This window comes from Lycium ferocissimum, chromosome 4 (assembly GCF_029784015.1).
Source record: "Lycium ferocissimum isolate CSIRO_LF1 chromosome 4, AGI_CSIRO_Lferr_CH_V1, whole genome shotgun sequence".
Lineage (NCBI taxonomy): Eukaryota > Viridiplantae > Streptophyta > Magnoliopsida > Solanales > Solanaceae > Lycium > Lycium ferocissimum.
This window is the reverse complement of record NC_081345.1, coordinates 55,014,943-55,034,997: the sequence shown is the minus strand read 5'-3', so window position 1 is coordinate 55,034,997 and position 20,055 is coordinate 55,014,943. Positions and strand designations below refer to the sequence as shown.

At 36.4% G+C, this 20,055-nt stretch overlaps 1 protein-coding gene and 1 pseudogene across 3 annotated transcripts; one reads left to right on the top strand and one right to left on the bottom strand.

Moving 5' to 3' along the window:
* Positions 1-695: 695 nt before the first annotated feature.
* On the top strand, positions 696-14,616 carry LOC132053547 (putative methyltransferase At1g22800, mitochondrial). Of its 3 annotated transcripts, none has more exons than XM_059445631.1 (12): positions 696-918; positions 1,667-1,804; positions 1,918-1,998; positions 4,073-4,151; positions 9,636-9,777; positions 9,880-9,949; positions 10,107-10,171; positions 10,253-10,331; positions 11,441-11,528; positions 12,309-12,373; positions 12,480-12,569; positions 14,284-14,616. In XM_059445631.1, exons 2-12 carry the CDS (start codon positions 1,757-1,759, stop codon positions 14,389-14,391), a joined length of 915 nt encoding a protein of 304 aa, XP_059301614.1. In that variant the 5' UTR covers positions 696-918; positions 1,667-1,756; the 3' UTR covers positions 14,392-14,616. The 3 variants fall into 3 exon arrangements, with proteins under 3 accessions (XP_059301614.1, XP_059301613.1, XP_059301615.1); XM_059445630.1 differs by having other exon boundaries at positions 701-918; positions 1,667-1,812; XM_059445632.1 differs by lacking the exon at positions 696-918 and adding an exon at positions 3,894-3,963 and having other exon boundaries at positions 1,756-1,812.
* Positions 14,617-16,595: 1,979 nt separating this feature from the next.
* On the bottom strand, positions 16,596-18,382 carry LOC132054203 (isoleucine N-monooxygenase 1-like; annotated as a pseudogene).
* Positions 18,383-20,055: the final 1,673 nt, after the last annotated feature.

The window sequence follows — 20,055 nt, the reverse complement described above, 5'->3', positions numbered from 1 at the left end:
GCGTCATGAAACAAATAGGTAATACTTGAATAATCTAGACAAACTAAGAAGGGGCTTTAGCTTTAGGGTTTACAGTAGATACTTTATACATCTAGGGGTAAAAGTGTAAATATGATAATTCTTAAAGGGTTAACGGTTCATCCGATAAGGAAATTGAGTAATCCGCCCCCCGCACCGATAACAAAACAATTGTAACAAAACAATGGAATCTTCAACATCGTTTACTTTATAATGTAGATTTGTATAACAAGTGTATCCATATTGTATAACAGTTTAATAACACCGTTCATACATAATTATACAGAGCAGATACATTATTTATACTCTATAATGTATAAATATATGTAATGTATAGTGGTGTAAAAAAGTGTATATATATTGTGATACATCATGTTATATAAACTTGAATTGATTTCGTGTGTTTATAATTGATTATACAAAGTATATACATTATATATACAAAGTATCTATAATGGTTAAATATAGCTATACAAAATAGATACATTATCTATATACCGATGATACAGTGGGCTACATCAACTGTAAACTAGATGTGTGAGTCAAGTTTCCTGAATTATTTTGGTCCTTGATGTATAATGCTTGATAGATGCAATCCTCAATGTATGTAAAATATGATTATTGTCCAAAACTTTATAATTTTAACGGTTCACTTGTTTTTTTTTTTCCCTTTTTTTCTTTTTTCAAATATACCACTAGGCAGTAAAAAATATATACTAACAGTTATTATTACGTTTTCGACCGTCTCTCTCTTCTCCTCGCACAGACCCAAACACTTCTCCATTTTCTAAAACACTGCAATTTACTCTCTTTATTTCTCTCCATTTTCATTCCATCAACAACATCACTCATTTACCCACTACTTGAATCTTGCCCTCAGTGCACTCCGATAAATAAAAGGTAATTTCGTATTTTTCCCTTTTCAATTCTTGATATTTGTTGATTTTTTTTTTAATTTTATTTTACATAAAAGTAGTTGTTTTTTTCTTTTTGGTTACTGGATAAATGTAACAGATATAAGTAATTGTTGGGTTTTCTTAAAATTATTTCACTTTGAAGAAAGTAATGGGAAGTACAGATTTTTATTTTAAAAACAAAGTATTAATTGATTGTGTGTATGATTTTTTTGTAAAGTTGATTGCTTTAAGGTTAATTGTACTGTGCTAGAGATTTTATTGTTGCCCTTTTCAATTTTTGATCTGTATTGATTTAATTTTGTATGTGAATTTATTATTTGTTGGTTTATTGAAAGAGGTTCATTAATTAAGTTTTCTTTGTGGACCTTTAGACATAAAAAATGTGAAATTTGAAAAAAATGGTATTTGGAAATTGAAGTTGTTTGGACATGAATACAACTTGGAAAAATGTTGAACTTTTTTGTGAGTGATTTGGAGTGAAAAATGTGAAAACAGGTATTTGGAGTTTTTCGAATTCCGGAAAATTGTAACAATTCTATGTCCCAACATGATTCCGGAAAAAAAGTGATTTAAGAATGAACTGTTAAGTTTTAGGGTTTAGGACTAAAATGATCATATTTAGCATACGTGAAGGACTATATCTATTTAAGTGTTATATATCAAGGACCAAAATAGTCCAATCCTCATACATTAAGGATCATTTTGATCAATTTCTCTGTTGGTCTGACCAGAAACAGGGCCATTGCAAAGTTAATTCGCAATGAGAAGAAGCATAGCTCTTTGTCGGAGAGGACTAAGATCCTACTGTACTGACGCCAGAGATGGATCTCAGAGCTCCAAACTCAAAATATTTGATCGTCATCTTAAGCGTATGCAAGTAAAGCTTCTTCTTTTTGTGTAAAAATTTAAATTTTTAAATTTTTTTCGGTTTCACTTACTCATTTATACTATGCATTTTCTGTTGGATATCCATGGTTTGCAGCGTGATAGAGCGGCTTGGTTGATGAAGCGTAAGGATTCTCTTGTTGATACTGTGGCTGAGAATCTACTAGATCGATTGGAGGTATTCAGTTTAACCTTCTTTTTCCAAGGTATTCAGTTTAACCTTCTTTTTCCCTTACTTTTTCTTGCAAGGTATTTGGTTTATGATAATATATTTATGTTTGAACCATACTACAAAAAGATAATTTTTACTTTTTGCGTCCTGTTCATTTCTACTTTTGAGTATAATATTTCCTCCCATCCTTGCTGAAAGGTTGACACTGAGAAAACAAGCAGACAGAGACACTGATTAGGGAAGAGAAAGTAATGGCATACAAAAGGAGAGATGAATAAGAGGAAATTATGAGCATATTCTACCATCTAAATATCTAATAATAAACTTCATAAAGTTTCAACTGGTTGGAAAGGGTTTATGGTAGTAAACTGTCGGCCAATACTTTGAAAAGTCATATGCAAACCATGTCCATATTTTTAAGCATCCTACCTCAAATGGGTCAGCTAGAATGAGTATCCCTTGGTTCTATTGAATGCTACATCTTCAAACTAACAAGAATTAATTCACCTTTTCATGATGTCATTACTTTACTCCCGTGGTCTATGCTCTATTTGCTATCCTTCAAAATACAAAAACGTATGAGTAGTTGCCCCTTCTGCAGCTTGATGAATTTAGTGTGTTGATAGAGAAATATATCGGTTCAGTTGTGCTGTTCGTTAAATAAAAATTAAATGAGCCTATCTTATTAAGGTTTACACATTATGTTTAGAATGATGCCTAATTTTTAACACATATGCGGCCCCTCAAATTTGTTAGTTTTTTTCCATTTAGACACCTAAACTAAGCTTTGTTCCTATTGAACACTTATTTTATACTTAAAGTGTACCCATTAGACATATCTTGATGACATGGCAAGCAGCTTGTCCTTCCACATGACCTTGGGCGCGTAAGTGGCCAAACAGATAAATCTTCACCGGAAAAGTTTATCTCCGGCCTCTTTGTGTTTCAACTCCGGTCTTCTCCATATTTCCAGCCAGTTTCTTCTTCTTCAAAGCCTCAATCTCCTGCCAAATCAATGTTCAACTTTCCTTGACTTCCTTTTCTCGTTTAAGCCAAAAAACCCCTAGCAAAGAAAAATCATCTTCTGTGGGCAACAAACGGTCGTGGAAGCTAAGGTGAAGCTACAAGAATGCCTAAAATTACGAGAATAATTAAATTGAAATGTTGGTAAAAGAAGTAGAGAAGAACCAGAGAGCAAATCTTGAAGTGGTTAGTCAGAAGGTGCATGGGGTGATCTGGCGCTTTGAGACCCAATCCGATGACCTATATCTGATTTTTCTTCGGATACGAGCGCCACCCTTGCCGGATAAATGGAGTTTGTTGAAAAAATTTTGATATATGATTTTCTTTTCCGGGCAAATTCTCCTCTACCTTGCCAGAATCCTTTTCCGGCCTACTCATCCACTTTCTTCTTTTTTCCCTTCAAATTTTGGCATTTCTCTTCAACACTTGTCTATTTTTTACTGGTTATATTTGCCAGATCATAGAATTTTGACATCTTGTGCACACACCTTAGCCTGTTAATTAGAATCTTTAACTATTGTTTCAATAGGTTTTAAATTTTGGATAAGTTCAGGTGTTCAATAGGAACAAGGCTTTGTTTAGGTGTCTAAATGGATAAAACTGACAAGTTTGAGGGGCTACATGTGTATTTGTCCTTTTTTAATTGGTGAATGCGCGTTTGTTATAGTAAATTTTGACATCTTGTGCTCTAATGTACTTCCTGTTACTATAAGATCTTTAACTATTGTTTAAGAAACAACTTCAATCAGTTTTAATGTATTTTTGAGAATTCTACTTCGGTATGATACATTGATTCTCGCTCCGAATGAGTCGTTCTGGAGTCCAAATCATCTGCGCGATTTCATAGTTAAATACAAAAGACGAGTCATATGGCTTAGGCAACGAATGACCCCTAATAGATTGGGATGCCATGGATCTGTTTCCACACATGTGATTAAAAACGATTCCGTGAGTTTGTTGTTGATATACATTAACGCTTGCCTAAACACATTAGTTGTGATTTAATAGTGTCCCATCAATCAAGAGTTCAAGCTTTACGTCATTTTGTATTTTGCAGGATTGTAAGAAAACATTTCCTATTGCATTGTGTATGGGGGGTTCTCTGGAAGCTATCAGACGATTATTGCGAGGACGCGGTGAGAAGAAAGTTTATTGAGGCACTTGTTTTAACAATATTCTTTATTTTTTTTTAATCAAGAAATTAAAAACTATTGTTTCTTGATATCACTTGGTGTTGAATTGTCAGTTCAAAAATTTCATATTTGTCACGACCCAATTTATGGAGCCGTGAAGGCACTAACTCCCCCGAGTCAGTAAGCCATCCACAACCCAAATTGTAGTAAAAGAAGAAGTTAATGCGGAATTAAACATACAAGTCAATTTTTAAGTCTTAAATATCCTCAAACAACATAAATGTAGAAATGAAAGAACAACCATCCCCGAATCAGGTGTCACTAGTACAAGAACGGACCAAGATAAAGTATAAGTCTGGGAATACATCCCGAAATGCATAAGCTGTCCTAGTACAAGAAACAAAAGAATACATCTCGAAATGCATAAGCTGTCCAGAAACAAAAGACAGAAATTGAAGAAGATCCGGTGCCATGGATCACACTAATGGCTCACCCCGAACCGTCTAAATGGTCTCCTTAATGGCTGGCAGCATCCCGAGATCCACTCGTGCTAGGAATAGAATCTGCACACAGAAAGGGTGCAGCAAGTGTAGCGTGAGTACAAAAACAATGGGTACTCAGCAGCATCGTCGATCGACCCTAACGAAAATAGAGACGAGGGCTGGTCTACGAATACTACTTCCACACTTAACCGCTATTAGTCCACAATAATAATAATCATAATCCATACAATAACCTTCCGTTACAAGCCTAAATGAAGCATCCAAGTCCTCAAGTTCATCAAATATCCAAACGACATATAAGGCAGTACAAACAACAAATCAATAACTCATACAACAAGGAAACCAATAGAATATAATGATATGCAAATGTATGCAATGCAAGGCCTTTTCCATCTCCCGGTACACACACGTTCAAATTCTATGAATCGTGACCCATGGGGGACTCGCGAGATCCATATACCAACCTGGAATTTCCCATCGGGTTCCTAGCCATTTCAGGCTTCCAATCACAATAATTAGCCCTGTAGGCTCCAAATCACAATACTCAGCCCTTAGGCTCACATACCTGTCAAATAGCCAGCCAATCTGGCTCATATCATTAGCATCACTCCATCCGAATCATTTCCCCTCAGACCTTTTACAAGTATCCTCAAATGCACATGAGATACCATAATAAGCATGAATATGACATGCATCACAATAAGCAATCAAGCTAAACAACAAAAACTCAATCATTAGCTCTTTTCCACTTTTAAACGAGTATTTAGGAGTGATGAGAACACATGATCACAAATAAGACAGGTAATAAGCATAGAAACAATAAATAAGGGACCTCATATCCCAATCATAGACACAAATCAATCTATGCTATCAGCTAATGCCAAAGCATGACATTCAAACCAGACTATACAAATTAAATTACGCAAATACCCTTATCATGACACCAATATCCGATACAAGCGCTCGTCACCTCACAAGTATCGGAACCCCCTTATGTTACCCCATTGTCCCTTCTTATTAGTTCAATTTTAACCAACCAAGACCCTTAAGTTAAGGTTCATAGTCTCAACATGCCTGGAATAGGAGTCCGAAATCACAACGATGCCTTGCCTTTTCGTATAGCCTCCGAACGATCCCAATCTGTTCAAACATAGATTATACATAAGAATACGAGTCAAACGATACTCATATTACCTTATAAAAGATTCAGGTTTAGAAAGTCAACCCAAAAACCCGTCCTAAACCCGAAGGTCAAACCGTAATTTTGTAGGAAAATTGTGTTCAATAAGGTGAAATTATTGTTCTAGGAAGTCATACGAACCCAATGGTACCCATATTAGCATACTTTAAATCCCAACCCAAAAAGTCACCAAAATTAGGTTTCGAGCCACGAAGGGCAAAATGGGAAATTCATTCCATAAATAGTTTACCCATGGCCTATGGAGTCTATAAACCAAAACCAACTCAATCCAACATCATTTCCATGATTAATTCAAGAATCCTTAATTTAGACTTAGGGTTCAAAAACCCGAAATTTCCCCACCTTAATTCATGATTTCTAGCATAGAATCCTTTAATAATCTAAGACATAATTGTAAAACGAAGGTTAGAATCTTACCCACGTGATGAACCTTGAAGAATCCCTCAACAATTTCCCAAAACCGAAGTCTAGAGCTCCAAATATGTGAATGGGGGATAAAAACTCGAACTAGGATATTTATCCTTCTATTCAGTGGTTGTCGCAAAAGCAGTACCTTTCTCGCATTTGCGAGGCTCGCAAATGCAAGCTTTCACTTAACCCGACCCATCCACAAATGCAGCCATTTCTCTGTAAATGCGGACCAGGCCTAGTCCTCAAATGCGACCCCAACCTCGCAAATGCGGATTCAGGCCACTATCGCAAATGCGACCCAAAACACGCAAATGCGGGGTTCGCAAATGCGGCCACACCAGAACCAGCAAAATTCTGTTTTTCACCATTTCACTCTGAAAACCCTAGACTCATCCGGAACCTCCCAGATACAAACCAAGTATGCATCTTAGCTATAAAACACGCTACGAACTCACTCGCGCACTCGAAATTTTCAAAAGAGGTCATCTTGACCCGATCAACCCCAAATGCCTTAAAACTAGAATTCCACCCAAAATACCCCCGAGCCCCTCGGGAACCGAACCAACTACTCAACCAAGTCATAATCGACGTTCCGGACCTAATGGAATCGACGAAATTCCCAAAAAGACCCATTTACTCCCGATGTTGACTTTGGTCAACCAAACACTTAAGAATTTCCATAACTTCCATTTTCTCATTCAAATCACATCTGAATGCCTCGGGAATCACATCACCCATCCCCACAAGTCAAATATATGCTAATGAAGCTAGGAGAAGGGTCAATAGGTGTAAAATAGTCAAAATAGCCAAAACGGCTTAATGAGTCGTTACAATATTAAACATATTTTTTGAAAAAATGATGCTTTCATTTTGATAGCATAATTGTTAAGGAGAATAGGGAGCCTTATCTCAAAAAAAAAAAAAAAAAAAAAAAAAGAAAAAAAAAAGAAAAGAAAAGCATAGTGAGATTTTAGTTAGTTATAATAGGAGTAGTTAAAAACTAAGTTACACGGACTCGGGTGCGGGTATCCTATACGGGTACGGATCTAAGTGTCGGATTCGGCAAAATTTAAATTTTAAGATATATTGACTAGGATACGGGTGCGGGGATTCAGGGGGTGCGTATCCAGTAATAATTATATATCAAGTATTGCGATAGTTCAATATTAGTTATTGCTCCTGAATTAATTTTAATTAATATAAATTAAGTGCTCTTAAATTCTCTCATTCTTGATATAGTTATCTAAAATGCTTGATTATTCTTCTTTATCATTTTTCTAAGTTATTTTCAATTCATTATCAAATTACATATTTGAAATTATGTAAAAAATACTACAAGTTACAATAGTTAATAATTTAAATTATTTAAACGGCATATGAAAAAATACGTTCCAAGAATAATCTGTTGTACAAAGGGGTCAATTTTATTATGTACAACCAGTAAATTTGTCCGTGCTTTTGTGCGATTAAAAATATAAATTAATTATCAAAAAAATGACATGCTAATTAATTTAGAAATTATCTCTACATTGTATGAGAAAGAAACATTTATAAATAGCATAATTAGGTGCCTTTCAATTTTGTGTCACAAGTAGCATATAATGGAAAATAAAAGGGATAAAAATAGCTTATATAGAGAATACAGGGGTCATTTTTGTACGTTAATACAATTAAGCCTTAAGAGTCCTAATTCTAGCTTCTACACGTCTCCTCCAGCTGTAAGCCGGTAACTTTTAAGTCATCTTCTTCAAATTCTCCAAACTTCCTTTTCAAGCTTTTATGGAGCAAAGTTAAAATGTCTCTTTCATTTGCCTCTTCGTTCTTTCCTCAAGATAGAAGGAGAAAGCCATTCAAGGCCGGAAACCAACCCTCTATCTATATCACTGCTTCTCTCTGCCATCCGCACTCAACACAACGTTGTATTCTTGGTTTATATGAAACATGAAGCAACAAAAATGAGATAAAAGTACTATAATATTGAAGGTATGTCATTTTCCTTATCTTAAATCTGTTTTATTTTTAATTTTGAGAAATCAAAATCTCAAATTTTCCTCCCAAATTTGTCGACGGACTCCGGTCAAAGTATCCGGAGTTGGTTGACCGTATCCCGGACGTTTGCCGTTCCCGCACCCGCACTTGACCCGTGTCGAGATGGGAACGGCACCTAAACTGGCGAGTCCGTGCAACTTAGGTTAAAACTTAAACATGTCTTACACGCTATGGTTACGAAAATCATACTAGCTTGACGCAGTTACTTCTTTGGATTTTTTGCTCGTCCTTCTGGATTTTGTACATCTCATTGTGTAGGGTTGCACCGCCCTTAAATGCATTTATGTAATAAATTATATTTTATAAGAATAATGTACGTGAAGCAAAATTAGACAAAATTGTGGTGCCTAAATTTAAATGAGTAAGATATGCTCAATTTCGTAGGAGAATGGCGTGATGATCAAGATGCAACTTAAAGAGCGAAAAAATAGGATGGTCCAAATGGTTCGAATCCCATCTGAGGCAAAAAGTTAAGTAGTTTGCTCTCATTTTCTAAATCTCGGTGGATAGAGTTATCCGGTACTTGTACTAGTAAGAGGGTACAAGTATCCAATGAAATAGACGAAGTGCGCCCAAGTTGGTTCGACACCATTGTTATTAATAATAATAATTAGAAAGAAAGAGATATAGAAAGGACCAAATGTTTTCATATCAAGGACTTGAAAACCCAGTCCCACGATAAAGAATATAACAATTGTTGCACCCAAAGGTGCAGTCGGTTAGTCAATGGAGTGTGAAAGGTTTCGGGAGACCAAGGATCAAATTCCAGTAGAGGCAAAAAACGCTAGGTGATTTGTTTCTAACTACCTAAGTCTTATGGGCAGAGTTACCTGGTACTTATATGGGAGGGAGGAAGAAAGTACCGTCGATAGATTTATCGAGGTGCGCGGAAGTAAACATTCTTCCTATTATTTGTTCATTTCTAATATAAAGAAGCAATTCCAGACTGTAGTGATGCTTCAACAGATCTTTTCGGAAGCCATCAACCTCACTTAGGCTTGTATCCTTTTTGGGCGTCCTCTATTTGCCAATAACTACATACAGAATTATGTTGCATGCAAAAGAAGAAAAAACAACAGTACTCCATAAGATGTCTTCATTATAAAGAAAGATCTCATTCATTCATCTGTCACTAATTTTCTGTCACTTGGGAATATGCTCTTTGAAGAAATTAGCCCGTCAACTAAAAATGATGCTCAAACCAACCTTGGCTCATACTGGAATTGAGTAATAATTTTGACCCTTCATGAACCACCTGATGAACATGCTTATATTGTTCCATGAAGCTAGAGCATGATTATGGGCATGCCTGTTGCTTTTCAGGTGGCATTGAGAAATTACTTATGATGGATATATCATGCGACATGGTAAAATTGTGTAAAGATGCTGAGCAGCAAATGCCAAATGATAACATTGAAACATCATACATTATTGGTGATGAAGAATATCTGCCCGTGAAAGAAAAGTACGTGTAACTCTGATGCTGTCCTTGATGAATGATTGGAATACCTTATTGATGGTGTAAGGAATAACATCCTTTTTTGATACTTTTGTTTCACATGGGAAGTTCCGTTGATCTGGTCATTAGTTGCTTGGGACTCCATTGGACAAATGATCTTCCTGGGGCAATGATTCAGGTGCTTGCTGTATTTGGTTGGACGCAGACAGATTACATTTCCTTCTAGTTCTCAGTTGTTTTCTTCTTTTTACATTTGTTAGTCGTTTCCTATTTCTTTCTTGAACTCAAAATGGCAATATCACCCAAGACACTTACTATAACTGTACTTTTACCAGAGCAGATTGGCTTTAAAGCCAGATGGCCTATTCTTGGCGGCCATTCTTGGCGGAGAAACATTGAGGTATTTCACTATCCTTATTTTAAGTGCATGCGCTCTCTATGTTTGTAGCACCTAATGTTTGTCATCTTGCTATTATCTTAGGGAACTGCGGATAGCTTGCACTATTGCACAAATGGAGCGTGAAGGAGGCATCAGTCCACGACTATCACCCTTGGCACAAGTATATTATAGAGATTTGGCTATACACTGATTCTGAAAATTGTCTCGTAGGTCTAGGATTTCTAGGTTCTGTCAACAATAGCAATAATATCGAAATTCCTAGAGTAATGCATCTTCAACAATCGTATATCCAGTCTTTTTTTAATTTATAAAATTTTTTTACAGAAATTTTAGTTAGACACTTCTAGAAACTTTTCATGGATCATTTTTTTTAGGCATGACCGGAGGTCACGGATTCGAATTTCGCCGCTGTATCATGGATCATTTTTCCGGCCCTTCCCGTACCTCGCGCAACGGGACAGACCGGGCTTCCCTTTTTGCCCTTTTATAGATCTTATCGCCTAAAGATGCATTACATGAGCTGAATTTGTTAAATTTAGTAAATTGACTATACTCTTACTTTTTTGTTTCATATCAGTTGGTCAACCAATTTTTTTCTCTGCTAAGTTTCTTTTTTTAGTTCAAAACATTTCTGTATAACATAGTTGTTTCTCACCACTCAAAAAGATAATCAGATTGTTTCTCTTTGAGCTGGACAATGCTATCATTTTGCATTCAAGGTAGTATGACTTTGGCATGTGGAGTGGTTATAGTTTTAACTTAACTGCTATTTGAGGGAAGGGAGTGTCGGAATATATATGGAATGAGGAAGGATTTGTTCGTCGTCGAATGTGGATTTCAGTGCTTGGAAGGTCCAGGGAAATTCTTGTTCAACTGCAGTGTGCAAGGTGCATTGTTTTCTACTTACACGTCAAAGGCTCATGGTCTGCAGTAGGGTTACTTGCTTCTCTGGCAGTGGCGCGTCATTTCTTGTTATAAACCTTTTACTAATGGGGAAAATTTAAGGACGCAGTTATATATCGTAATCGAGGCAGTTATATATCATAATCACAGTGAACACTGGAACTTGAGTAATAATCTGTCTAATTGTGGTGAAGAGCATTGCCATCTGGGCAGTTGAAGAGTCGGCTATTACATCATTGTTGGTTATTTAAGCTATAAACTGATAAATATTGTATATTGTTTGTTAGATGAAGAAAAGGTTCGTGTGAAGAGAAACTTACCAGAAAAAAGATTCATGAGAAAGAGCATATTAATTTTGTGTTGCAGGTGCGTGATGCTGGCAATCTATTGACTAGGGCAGGCTTTACTCTTCCAGGGGTTGATGTTGATGAGTATACAGTTCGATACAACAGTGGTAAGAGTTATGCTTCATTTGGTTTCCAACCTTGTATTCGAGCACACAGCCTGTAAGGAAACTCCTGTAAATTGCATGAATCCATCTATGGATATTTATTAAGATTTCAACCGCACTGCCCTTCTCCACTTTTTGCTCATGCAATTATCAAGGTTTCGGTAAAGTTTTTATATGGACATACTTTCTTCTGAGTGATGATGGTTTTTTTTTTTTTTTTTTTGGGAGAAAGGTAACAGGCTTGTATTGATAGTACAATCAGCACCTGGTTAGTGCTGGTAACTGTATGTACAACTCAAAAAGCACCTGATGTAATGGTTACTTACAAGCTACCTATTAAATCTGTCAGGTCTCCTACAGCATCCAAAAACTCCTGTTTATACCTAAAATAAAACAAGGAAAGACAATTCATCCTGATCTTTTGAATGGAGCTGCTTTTTTCTTCAAAACATCTTGAGTTTATTTATGTCCGACCACTTTATTTTCCACGAGAAGATTCTTAAAAGTTTTTTCCCAATTTGAGTTTAAGATTCTGATTATTCAGAAAATGTTTAGCCAATATGTACATAACTCTGGTGCGCCATGTTGGTCTGTGGTCATCATTAGAAATTCCCCATTATTTTGTTATTTGGACTAGCAATTAACTTTCATGTATTTTGGATGTGGATAAGTTTGCACATCAGCAAATGCGATTGAGGAAGTATGAATTTCTACAGTCATTCAGTTCCATAGTCTTTCTTTATTGAATTATATAACCTTTCTTCTTTTTTGCTTGTGTGGCAGCTTTGGAGTTGATAGAACATCTCCGTGCTATGGGCGAAACTAGTGCTCTACTGCAAAGGAGCAAGGTGGTTTTCTGCTGAAATTTCTTTATCTTTTCAACTTGATGAAGAATCCAAATTACTTTGTCTTATTGGTTTCATCATTCTAACATCCATCTTCTCCATGGATTAGGTATTGAAAAAGGATATGGCCCTAGCAACAGCAGCTATTTATGAGTCAATGTTTGCAGCCAAAGATGGCACAATTCCAGCAACATTTCAGGTGATTTAAGATGAATTGATGCTGAAAGTTTGTACATTTAGAGCCAAATAGTTGCTAGGCACTGGTCCATGGCCACCAATAGAATAAACTGAAACTAAGGTTAAGAAGAAGAAGAAGGGAGCTCCAACATTACCCCTCTTAAAGGATATTTTCACTTCTGTTATTTTTTCAAGTTATGAAATAAGTTCCTTCTGCCAGTCTCTCCTTGTTGTTCATTGATTGTAAGTTCCTCCGAGATTCTGCTTTTGTTATCCTCCAGTTTGCCACACACTTCTCTGTTCCACCTTTTTATGTCCGTCTTTAGGGGTCTGAAATCAGGAGTACCACTGTCCGCATATCCATCCCACTATTCGTCCACACTTTCCAGAAAACCTTCAGCCCTTAGCCACATATTTTCAAACTTAAAGTATGATCGACTTGGCTCCCAATCCTCGCACTCCAAGGCATCAAAGGTTTGTGGTCTGGAGACGCTTTAGTCAAAATTTTCTGCTTGATTTTTCTGAAAGTGTCATCCCATTCTATTGACATGAGAAACCTGTCAATTCTTTTCGCTTGGGGATTATCATCTCTTGGACCATGTGTAAAATCCACCCTGTAAAGGAGGATCCACATGAGTCATCTCCTGTATAAATTCTCTAAATCTTTCCTTTGCTCTTGTTGTTCTTCTGCATCAGTTCTTTTCTTCCTCTTATTTGTTGTTTTAGTCACCCCCCAAAGCCCATGATACATCCCATAGACCTCCTATTTCTACCGGTTCCAACCATAAGTCTCCTCTGCCGCTGTCATTATGTGGTCCGTACACTGTGAGAAGCCCCTTTTAAACTCTTAAATAAGCATGATCATATGAAACTTCCCTCTTGAATTCTCATGCATGACCATCATCTTTCATCCCATAAAATATTGGTACCCCTCAAAAAACACTTCCTAATGGTTCTAATCCTCTCCAATCTGCCCGTCTACAATCCATCTGCTTAAATTAGCTGGGTGGTCCATTGTTCTACCTTTGTTTCCTGGATGCGCCACATCTGGGTCCAATTATGAAGTAGCATTTTAAGAGTCTTATGTTTTTCTTGATTGTTTATTCTCCACAAGTTCAGTGAAATAATTATAATCTTCATTTGTATGAGAATGTCTTCTTCCTACCCTGCTTTTCAGAACTTTCCCCATACCCATAGTTGATCTTGAATCCCAGCTTTTTAAGCACGTCCATCCTCTTTTGATGATCTCTGTTCGGTGTTCTTACGCCAATATGCTGTTGTTTCAAAGATTTTTTCGCTTCTAGCTTCATGAATAGTCGAGGGCTTCATTCTTCACCATTCAAAGGAATTCCCAGCTGCTTGCTTGTTCTCAATATGTTTCTCCTGATCCACCTGTAAGCCTCATTCTTCAGAGAGTTTCCATTACTGGTAGAATCAGAATCGTGCCATTGCAATAGTAGGGTTTAATTTGGAATCAGTGAAGACCTTTCTCCCATTTTGTTATTAAATATCCTCTTGCATCTTGTAGTTGGTCAGATTCCAGCTGCCTTGGGACTTCCAGTGAAGTGTCACATAAATTGGGATGGAGGGAGGAATTTTTACTAATTGTTGGTGGCAATTATGTGATATAGTGGGATTGGTTAACTACATCGTTTTTTTATTGGCTTCAGCACGATATTGCACTTTTGCTGCAATATATTGTAATATAATTGTGTGAACTATGTTTGTGTTTTCAGATAATATACATGACTGGATGGAGGGAACACCATTCTCAACAGAAAGCAAAGAAGAGGGGCTCAGCCAGAGTCTCATTCCAGGATATCCATAAGCAATTTAGCAGTTAGGATATGAAAGGGACTCCTGTAACTTAGATACTCTCTCACACCTAATTGTTTTATAAGCATATTTCATTACTCATGCATCATAATCATGCAAAATAATAGGTAATAATCGCAACTTTCAGTAGAACTGTCTCTGTACTTGAACTTCTGTTTTCTTTGGGAAAACCATTAGTGTACATCTGTATTATGACGAGCTGTTGTTCAATAAGCTAATCTGCTTGTTCATTTGTTTCAGCACCACAATTTCAGCAGCAGCACCACAGTTCAGCAGCAGCCGCAGCGCAGCTGAAACTGTGGCAGCAGCACAGTTCAAATCGATTGTTATTTGGAGTCTACCTGCAATCAGTTTAACTGTGGCAGCTGCACACTGCACAGTTTAGCAGCAGGCAGCAGCAGCATAGTTCCTGTCCAACAACAATTATCTGAATGCTCAAAACCATAAAAAAAATTACAAGAAACAAAAAAACATGAACAATTATTGATCATTACACTATAAATAGCAAGAACAATTCAGCAACTTCAACAAAAAAAATTACAAAAGCTATGACAATTAGTAAAACAGATTATACCATAGAAGCATACCAGTAATTGGAATAGGGGATTCATCAAGGCGCAGTTTATTAAGTTTTAAACTGCCAAAATCCTTCATCAAGAACTTTGAAAAGGTGCATGAACAGAAGCTCCGAACCCCAAATAACACTAACAGAAAAACCGAATTAATTCGGTTCGGTCCGGTTTTTCGGTTTTCGATATTTATGCCCAGCCCTAGTTTAAAGCGAAGTCAAGCACAACTCCAAAATTTAGAACTTGAGTGGTTTCATGTCACCTCCCGACTAGGCAGTGACTAAACCAAGTAATGCATGAACAGAAGCTCCATAACACTAACAGACCACTAATTCCCAAAAGATCTCATTAATAGAAATCTCATATGAAAAGCCAATACTATTGATGATTTGATATCACAAAATGTTTATAGGTCACCTTTAAGAGTTGATTTCTAACTTATTTAACAGGTTTTGACAGAGAAATAAGTCGGATACTAGTAATGGAAGGTGTGGTTTTGTATAAAGAAAAAACGATTCAAAACAATTGCAACCTGGTGAGAATGAGTTGGTGGAGATCATAAAATTCACAAATTGTAGTTATATGACAAAGGGTTCCAGCTGTTGCGAGTTCTGAGCATAAGTTTCCAAATTACATGACAATTAATGCAATTGTAGTCCATGCACTGACTCGTTTCTTCTTTTTTTTTTTCTTTTTTTTTATTTTTTTAATGACGTTCGTGTCTGGGCTAGTTTTGTTGCACCACCTGACGCCTGCTGCCTTCCCCCAGTACAAATATCGGATAATTCTGCTTACTAAGGCTTAAACATATGGGAAGAGATTACCTAGCGGATTTTCTCTCTGCAGGATTTTAACTCAATAATTTAGTCCTTAGATTGATGTTAACATTTCTTAGCGAATAAGCGACTATTATTGTATTGACCTTAGTAGCTTGAGCCGCATAAACTCATGCCAGTTAGAGCTCTACTGATAAACATGTACATTTGTGATGAGCCAGGCATTACGACTTTAAGATCATACTGATCAGTTGTGGTCCGCAAAGAATGATAGTCATGTAAAATTATAGTAACCTTTCTAAAAAAGATTGTCATGTAGAGCAACAATGCTCATCTTTAAACAGCAAAGTAGCAGCAAAAGAACTTGGTCCCTTTTGTTTCGCATGCTAGAAACTTCATTGATAAGTTTGTATATTAAGAACTAAACACATGCACAGGATGAAAGTTTGGTAATTATGTATAAATCATGAAAAACAAAGAAGAAAGATGCAATGACGGTGATGTTTTAAACTTTTTGGATGCAGGAAAAGTTAAATCGTTGTAGGTACACTCCAGAGATTATTCGCGGGGTATTGGTTGAGAGGGGAGAGTGGATACATTTAGGAGCTAACAAGACTTGCATTGCCTACTTCAACTTTGCTTCAATATAATGCCTTTATAAATTTTCCTTTATTACATGGTGCCAATGACCAGCTTGCACACACCTCAATTTCCCACCAACATATAGCCGGTGTTTAGGCAGATGGAGGAATCACCTAGCGGTTTTGTTTTTCTCTTGATTTTGTACCATTTTATACATTTGAGTGATTTTTGGGTAAAATCTTAAATTTGTATATTAAAAGTAATCATATATTGTAAAGATTTGTGTTAAGGATACATGGCGTTAGCTAATCTTGGTTTTGCCTAAGCAAGAAGTGGTAAGGTACAAAAGAGATCACACTCTGGCGACTCCTTATTGCATGGTGAATTTGGTGGTAAACTCCAAATAAACCCTTCAAGAAGCCTAGCAAGTAACATAATCGTAATTGTAGAACCAAGTTTCACCACTGGACAACCTCGTCTTCCAATACTAAATGACAACAAACGCAACTCTGAATCATTGAGAACTATTTCGCCACCTTCCTCTTTGAGGTGGCATTCCGGCTTGAACTTTAGCGGCTCCTTCCAAATTCTAGGGTTCCGGCCAAGTCCAAGACGACTTAATAATACTACACTCCCTCTAGTGATGAAGTATTTCTCATCGACAATGGTATCAGAGACAGACACATGAGGAATGTTAAAAGGCAATATGGGGTGGAGTCGAAAGGCCTATTTTATGCAAACTTTGACATAATTTAGCGATGGAAAGTCTGATTCTTGAACCAATCTATTGATTCCAACGATAGTGTTAAGTTCCTCTATGATCCTTTGCATTAACATTGGTTGGTTCAACATTTCTGCAAGTGCCCATTCAACTGCATTTGAGGGATTATCCACTGTTGCCAACATGAATTCATGAACATTAAGAAGTTATTAGAGTTACTTAGGTATTGATAATGCAGGTTTAGTTATTCCATCTTCTACCTTCATAAATAATACTACTTGAATGGACTCATACTTTGTACATGTTTTAATTATTCGAGATTGTAAAATAATAATCAAACACCATACCTGAAATGCTGAATTTTATACAAAGTAACTAAAAAGCTACCAAACATGATATTAACTATGTTAGTTTAGTACATGAATAATTCTCTTCCCAATTAACCAACAACCTAACGACCCCTAAATCCTAATTGTTTGTAACCAATCATGCATGTCAGCAATGTCTGACAGGGTGAACATTAACTAACCAACCATGCATGTCAGCACCTTCTCACAAGGTGAACATTAAATATTTTTTAATTAATTGTGCATAGGGTAGGTTGAAGGGAATGGGAATGCGTTGTCTTGAAATTTGGATAGTAATATTTAATTGGGTCCAATTATGATTCAATCAGAAAAGCCTGCAACGTAAAACGCTGATGATTTAAAAATAAATATGTCTATTTTCTAATACTTTAGCTTTTTAATTAAATAAGATAGTCACATGATTCAACAATGTTGTTCATATGGTTTAGGGGATTGAATGTATACTTACATATACTTGTGCTTTAATCTCCTTAACATTCATCAATGGATTTCCATTGGTATCTTTGAGCATGATAAGAACATCGAGAATGTCTTCTTCCAAGGTTTTGTTGCCATCTTTCCATTTTTGAATCCTCTGATCAACTTCAGCATCAATGTGTTTTGTTGTTGTCGATAAACCTCTTTAGATCGTCAAAATCCAAGACCCGCAAACTTCAAAATAATGAAATTGTCTATTTTCCCCAATATAATATTATTTATACTACAATGACCTTCGCAAACCCAGTGTCGTAATTACGACCTCCGTAATTGCGAAATGCCCCTCACAAAAGTGAAACTCCCTTGCCCCCGCAAATGCGATTTGCCATCGCAAACGCAAGCAAGGCCTGCAAAAGCGACAGTTGCAAATGTGACAGGGCTTCGCAGAAGTGACTGCACCAATAAAAATAAAACCAGCCAAGTTCAAATTTGATTTTTGCTATTCGTTGGGATGCCTAAATGGAGTGCAAATTTGAATCATCTTGCTTATATACAGATGATACCATTATATTTGCTTCTGATGATACAAGATCTTTGGATATGATAATGCATACCTTGCATGAATATGAATCTCAATCTTGCCAAAAGATTAATAAGCAGAAGAGTGCCTTTTATATGCATAGAAATGTGGCAGATGACTTGGTACAACAAGTACAACAGTGTACTGGCCTGCCTAGAGGTCAATTCCCCTTCATATATCTAGGCCGTCCAATAACTCATGCTAGGGAGAGGAGCTTACACTATTCTAAAGTTCTCAAAAAGGTGAAAGACAGGATATAAGCTTGGAAGGGCAGAATTCTTTCATATGGTGGAAAAGCGATCTGCTAATATCAAGTGTTCTTCAGAGTATTCCTATACATTTGTTGTCAGCAATTGTTCCTCCCAAATATGTCATTAATGAGATTCATAAGATTTTTGCATGGTTCTTTTGGAGCAATAAAGAAGAAGGTAAAAGCATACACTGGTCATCTTGGACTAATGTATGTTTACCTAAGGAACAACGAGGTTTGGGTTTCAGGTCCATGTTTGATGTATCCAAAGTCATATTTGCTAAACTATGATGGAAATTTAGGATGGGTTAGATTACTAAGGGTCAACTTCATGTGAAATAAGTACTGCAAAAAGCATATTTCTTCTTTGGTTCAATGGAAAGGAGGGTCCCAAGTTTGGAAGATGATATTGGAGAATAGAGACTTGACTGAGAAACAGATGTGGCGGGAACCTAGAAATAGAACAACTAGTTTGTGGTATGACAATTGATCTAGGTTGAGGCCATTACACATACAATAAAGTGTCCACATCCATAATCATGATGTTGAAGTAAATGATATTGTGGAAGGAGGAAGCTGGAATTATAACATGATGCAACATTTGTTGCCTGACAACATAGTGGAGCATGTTAAACAACACCTAACCAATCCTACAATGACATATGAATGTGATTACTCATGGTGGTTGATGACAAGCTTTGGAAAGTTTACATTAAGCAATGCATGGGAATTGTTGAGAACAAGACAAACTACAACACAACATTTTAGTAACATATAGTTGAAAGGATTTCCTTTTAAGATTTCATTCTTATTATGGAAGCTATGGAAAGCAAAACTGCCTGTTGATGAAGTTTTAGCTAAATGTGGCATTTCTATTGTTTGTAGATGTCCATGTTGCCCTTCCCCTTAGTTGGAATCTATGGATCATTTATTTCTTATAGGTATATTTGCTACAAGGGTGTGAAAATACTATACAGATGCAGCTGGAATTCAAGGTCCTTCATTTAAGTTAAATAAGCGGTACATAAATGGTGGGAGGTTAAGGAAAATGAGAAGGTGAAAATTATATTTCAGGCTGTTCCTGCAGTGATGCTATGGTTTATATGTAAAAGAAGAAATGTTGTGCTTCATGGAGGGTCTTATTCATACAATAGAGTAATTTAAGATATCAACAATACTCTATTTATGCTAACAAGATACAGATATCCATGGCTGCATCATATTCCTATATCATGGCCTTATCTGGTGCAATACTTAGAAGAATACAGACCACACTTAGGACATAAGCTAGTTCAATGGATCAGAATGTTAGATGGTATAAATGCACTACATATGGTACTTTAAGGGGAAATCCAGGTCCTATTTCAGCTTCTTTTTATGTTAGAAATCATGAAGGAGATTTGATATAC